General features: G+C 33.8%; 1 protein-coding gene across 1 annotated transcript; it reads right to left on the minus strand.

Moving 5' to 3' along the window:
* Positions 1-160: 160 nt before the first annotated feature.
* illr4 (immune-related, lectin-like receptor 4) lies at positions 161-5,135 on the minus strand. The gene is given in 8 exon segments (XM_042506838.1): positions 161-463; positions 555-679; positions 973-1,124; positions 1,372-1,449; positions 2,361-2,373; positions 2,376-2,473; positions 4,579-4,656; positions 4,983-5,135. Coding segments are annotated over 8 exon segments (798 nt in total). The 5' UTR covers positions 5,047-5,135; the 3' UTR covers positions 161-273.
* Between the last annotated feature and the right edge of the window lie 1,254 nt (positions 5,136-6,389).

Below are 6,389 nucleotides of genomic sequence, written 5' to 3' on the forward strand. Positions count from 1 at the left end.
AAATCTAAAACATAGTGGCATTATGACAAACCTGTCATTTAAAGTTAAAATAAAATAAAATCAAATTTATGTATTTATATATTTATGATTAGGATTGATGTTGGTTAAAAAAACGAACTAAATGAAAGCAGAAAATAATATTTATTTATAATATTTTTAAAGCTCGATTTTGAAAGGCGTATTTTGTGCGCAGAGCGATACGAGTGTATGTAATGCTAAAGTGGGCCCTAAGGGTTTAATTAGGTGGTGCTGCCCTCCAAGCTGAACTGTGTTTCAGACGCACTTGAGATGTCTGGTTTCTGTTGGTTTCTCACAGATTCTTTTGTGAGGTGCTGTGCAGGCTTTATCAAACCAACACTTCAGGTCTTCAGCTCCAGATTTCTCCCCCATCCTCACACAGTCCTCTCCAGAATCATCGTTCTTTTTCCAGTTGTCTGGCTCCATACCGCTCCAAAATGTCAAACTGAGATATTGGGAACAAAAATACTTACTTAAATAAAACTGGTAACTTTTTGATTTCAGAAATTGAGAAAAAATATTTTCAGTGCGCAAACCTTGAGTCTAACGGTGATCCGTCTGCCCAAAACCATTTTGTCTCTTCCTGTGAGTCTGTGAGTCCAATCCAGAATTTGTCCTCATGTGTTTCCATTTCTTTTCTCAGTTTCTGCTCCAGGAAGCTCTGGACAGGCAACGTTTTTTTAAAAAATTTGACAACATCTTAATTGGAGTTTTCAGTCATACAGATATTACGTATAAATAAATTAGTCTTGGCAGCAAATATGGTACCATAAAATGAAACGGTAAAACAGAACGTAAAAAAACAGTAGAAAATCCAAAATTCAAAACTTAAAAAAAGAACATCAAAAAGCATTAAAAACATATATATAAAAAACAACAACAAAAAACAGCAATTAAAAAAATGTGGAAACATTAGGATGTGATAAAACAAGAGCCAGCTGCAGTGTGTGATACCTGCGCATGTCTGCTGTCAATCTTAACCAGATCTCCTCCGCGCCGTCGACACGCGTCTCTGCTCTGAATCCAGGGTAATTTACCCTGGGAGAAATAATAGCACTTTCCACCATGTTCCTCCCAGCCGTCGTCACATTTCTGACATGAGTCGCCTTTGAAGAGATCACAGCAAAGACGTCAGTCAGGTGCAACATCAGGTACTTCTTGTTTTGTCAGGAGGAAGTGGGGACGTTTGCTGCACCGTGTGGCATGATTTTACTTCCCGGCATTTCGTTGTTATAAAAGAGGATAAAGACACGTCACTTTCATCAGTGATTCATCAGAATTAGTCAGAGAGAAACCGAGTTGAGTCCAAAATGTGACACGTTGTAAAGTGACCTTGCCGCTGACAAAGTTTACCTGTGAGATTTTTTACGGCAGCGTCACGCTCATCTATCAGCTTTTGGAGATGCTCCACGGTTTGAATGTTTTTATAAGCTGAAAGAAAAAGAAAGTGTCATTTAAAGAGCTGCAATCAGTTTTTCAGAATCATTACAAGATTAATTCAGTAAAGTAGAGAGCTGTAGATAAAAACTGGTTTGCTAAAAGGACAGAAAATGTGACATTTGCTGCTGATTTTTATAACAACACAGTACAAGAAAAGGAAAATATATCAATTAAAAGAACAGTGTGTAAGATTTGGGGGGATTTAGTAAAATGTAGAGGATTGTAGATTGCAACTGGCTGAAACTCTACATTTCTTCACAATTCATTTGTCTCTTCATCTCCAAAATAAATGGACCAGAAGATTAAAACTGATTTAAAAAAAAAAAAACACTGAAAAGAGCAGTTTCATGTTACAAATTCAGATTCAGACGTTTTACCAGGAGCCGAATTATGTGCAGAGGTTTCTTCCTCTCTAAAACAAACATATCTATTGATTTTAACCAGTAAAAATGCTGAATAAAGCAGTTTCATGTTAGAAAATTCAGTGTTTTTCAGATGCTGCTCATTGTGGAGAGCCTGCCGAAAAAGTGTCCATCTACAGTCAGTTAGTTTGTCCGTTCTGGGCTACTGTAGAAATGGCGGCATTTATACATTTATTAAGGACTTGCTCTCTATGTAGGTCTACATTTCTTCACAATTCATTTGTCTCTTCATCTCCAAAATAAATGGACCAGAAGATTAAAACTGATTTAAAAAAAAAAAAAATATCGCTGCTGATGTATCCCCCTAAATCCTACACGCTGAACCTTTAACAACAAACAAACTGAAGTTTAACCTCAAAGTTATGAGCTGAGGTCAGCTGAGAGTCTCCAGTCTCTGACAGAGAGTCTCTGTTCTTCAAAAACATCATCAGATTTTATTAATAAATCTTAATTCTTTTATTTGCAATCGCACAAACTCACAGATGAGCCGAGCGCGACGACAGCAGCAGTCAGGAGCAAACTGAGAACGAGCACGGCCGCTCGCTCTGACGTGACCTTTGATCGTCCGTTCGATGCCTCTTGTTGATGGGAGTCTGTTTTAACAGCAGAAGGCAAACACCAGTTTCAGGGCACTTTCTCCAATAAACTGTGTCTTAAATACAATGTAAGAGAGAAACCAGGCTTCTGTAACTGAGGCGGAGTTACTCAGATTCATTTTTTCCTGGATTAAACAAACATCTTTATGATTCTTAGCTCAACGTATGTTTGCACAACCAGGTTTCTATTTGGCTTTTGCACAAATGTGCAGCTGCTCTGTTTTTAGACCACACCGCTCTGAGTGCACGAACTAAAGATGTTGTTCGTAGTAACCTTTAAGTTTGCCATCCGGGCTTTGAAACGGCCCGCCTGAGGAGATAAGGCTCGCAGAATCAGTGACTTATTTTTAAATCACTTCTTAAAACCCATTATAGACTTGCTTTAATGTGATGTTGTCTCTTTTCAATTTGTCTGTTTTTAATTTTCTTTTAATTTATCTTTAATATTTTTCTAATAATTCATCTTTTTATTCTGTCTCAATCCTGCTTGTTATTATTTATTATTATTATTATTATTATTATTATTATTATTATTATTATTTATTATTATATATTATTGTTATTAATGTTGTTATTATTATATTTCTGTTTACTTCCTTTTTTTATTTAATTTTTATTTTTTTTATTTTTGTATTTTAACATATTTCTGCCTCAAATTTGTTTTTTGTTATTCAACCTTCACTCTTGTCTGGCATTTCTTTGACATTATTGTTTGGCTTTAACTGCTGTTATTGTTTGTTTTTTTTTTTATTTAAAAGCTGAGTGATATCAGTCAAAAAATAATTACTCAGTTTTTAATATAAAAAGTTGGAGTTGTTTTGCAGGTCTTTGTTTGAATCATAGTTGTAACGATAATTACGTATACTGAGATTTAAAGTTAAGATAGAAAACTCTTCAACCTCCAGGAACACGGGCGATGGGTCCCCAAAAAACTACCATGTTTGAGACTGAAAAGCTGCTTTTTGAGCTCTTTCTTGTGTTGTCTGACGGCTGTAACTTCTGCTTCATTTTAATGACGAAGCATAAATTCATCACAGAAGAAGTCTCTGCACATACAGTATGTCAAGATATGTACATATTTCCTTATTTGTCCTTGAACTTGACTTCCCCCTAACATATTTAAAAGTAAGTCAGAGTAAAAAATTAACAGTAGATATTGTGAAAGACAAATATGTTACTGCGCCAGATTATGTTGGTTTACCTCAGATAAAGTTCATGTTACTGAAAGTTTCTGATGCTGTATTTATGTATTTTTTTTTCCACCTTTGGCCTTTAACTGACCTTTAAACTCTCCACATACAATTAATTCTCCTAATATTTCTACATATTTATATAACAAACATTAACTCTGGTTTCAAACTGATGAAAGTTACAGGAAGATGTAATATTTTATATGATTAAGTACTAATATTTTTGCCTGCAGTGTTATTCACTTACGTTAATAAATGTTATTCTACACAGTAAAGACAAAAAAAGTTTTATTCTGACAAAACAATGTTAAAGTTTAACCCTTTGAAACCTGGATCAACAGCAGTTTCATTGTGATAAATTCAGAGGCCTTTCACAAGCATTTAAAACTTAGAAATCTGAGTAAATTTGTCTTATTTTTTTCAAAAACATAAAAAAGGCAAGAATTATTCTGTCTTATAATAAAGACAAAAAAAGTATTTTAAAAATGTCGAAAATATGTATGTTACACACATTATTATTATATGTATTTTAATTTTTAGATCTTTTTCCAGGTCATTTTCTTCTTCATTCAACTTTTCTTTTCTTTCTAATTTTCAGGTAATTTCTGTGTAACTAACTCTTTAAAAAAAAAAAAAAATTCAGGTCATCTCTTGTTAAGGTGGTCATTGCCTTTTTTCTCATGCTTTGAAATAAATAAATAATAATAATAATGAGAGCCTACACTGGGCAACTAACACCAAAACAATCTAGATTGATAAATGTCTACAGCTGAGAGGAAAAATGGATATTTTAGAGTTTCAGGTGAACTGTCCCTTTAAGACTGTTGGCCTTTTGCCTAATGATGACCACTGACCGGAGGTCACATTTCCTTCCTGTTGCATTTTATATGTCTCGCTTTCTTTAGTACTCACCAGGAAGCTCTGTGGATGGTTCGCTCTTTAATATCCTGACTTCAGAATAAGTGGTTTCAGCTGGCGAGGAAGCGGCCCCTGCCACAGAAAACACAAAACTGGTTTTAAATGAGCAGTCGATGTGTGCCGACCACAGATAAAATTAATTAATCATAATTCAATCTTAAACAAAAGAAAGAAACACATCTTATTAGTTATTTCTAAGAAAGCTCAGGCAGCGTTTTTAGTAGATTTAGAGGGATGTAAATAAAATAAATCCATATAGCTCATATTTTATTCAATTTTATTATTAAAACCCAATATAACAAATCACAGTTTGCCTCAGAGGGGCTTTACAACATGTGACATATCTTTGTTGTAACAGTAAATAAGGAAAAACTCCCCCAAAAAACCCTTAAACTCACCATCAACGTTTCTCTTCTCTCTTGTGAATTTAACATCAGAGTACAAAACGTCAGCTGCAGACATTTCAACGTCGTGATCATCAGTGACTTTGAAAGGGAACTAAATCAACATTTTACAATATACTGTTAAAAAAAGATTCTTCCTGTCAGACTGGAGGAGGGGCAGAGCTTCATAAAGAGTCCAAGAGACTTTTTTATTCATTTAGTTACTTAAGAAAATGTCTCACTTCCCTTTTGTCTGGACAGATTTAAATTGGTTGTTTTGTGTTTAGTTTGAAAATTTCATAGAGGAAGTGATGAGATTAAGATCTGAATTGTAATTGGACATGTTTTGTTTCAACATTGGGAAGACATATAAAAAGGGCTGTTGCGAAAATTGCGAGCAGGAAACGCTTAATTTTCTGCATTGTTGTGAATTTTTATGCATTAGTTTTTGCCTCTTCTGCATCAATTTATGCACGAATGTCTTAAATTTTGTCAAAATAAAAGTTTTCTGCTGCTTTCGAGGTTTAATTAAATGCAAATTTTCTCAATATTGAGGGTGAGGCTAAACATCTTGTGGTATTGTGTCTCTGTGGTCATTTAGTGTCTTTTGTGTGATATTCAGGTAATTATGTGTCTCTAAGATAATTTTGCCTCTTTTGTGGTCGTTTTGTGTCACTTGTAGTAATTTTGTGTCTTCTTTTGGTTGTTTTATGTCTTTTATCTAGTTGGTTGTGTCTCACTTTGATTGTTTTTTCCCATTTCTGCTGTGTCTCTTTGCAGGAGCTTGTGGGCTTTTGGCATGAATGTGCTAATAAATTTGTAAATTGCTTAAAAAAAAGGAGAGAAATTGTTATGATGTGCACAAGTGACTATGATGTGGAAGATGACAACGTTTTGAGAATTTTTAATTCTGATCTGAAAAATGTACCACAGTAATAAATATGTAGTGTTAAATGAATATTAAAAAATATATAAAAAACATAAAAACAGATTCAAGAAGAATATGATCAACACAAAAAATACAAATTTCTAATAAAATTTAAAAGAAATAACCTCTTTGCCTGGTGGCTGGGTGTGACTTGTTCATCTTTCTTTCTTTCTTTCTTTCTTTTTTTCTTTCTTTCTTTCTTTCTTTTATGTTCCTTGAGCCTCCCTGAGTGACTTGAGGAAAATGCATGACCCTCCATCAACAATAAATTATTTGAGATTGAGATTGTGAAAACTAATGCCTTAATGTTTGAAAGTCAAAAGTTGAAAATGAAATCGGCTTAATCTGGCTGTTTAAAAAAAGCAAAACTTTAGGCTGTGATGAATAATAATTTGGAGATTAAGCTTTAAAATAAATACAAAATACAACCATCTATATTTATGTTCTCTTATCCTAAATCCAAAATAAAAAAATCTAAGTCCTTTCCCAGTGCT

This window comes from Plectropomus leopardus, chromosome 18 (assembly GCF_008729295.1).
Source record: "Plectropomus leopardus isolate mb chromosome 18, YSFRI_Pleo_2.0, whole genome shotgun sequence".
NCBI classification, from domain to species: domain Eukaryota; kingdom Metazoa; phylum Chordata; class Actinopteri; order Perciformes; family Serranidae; genus Plectropomus; species Plectropomus leopardus.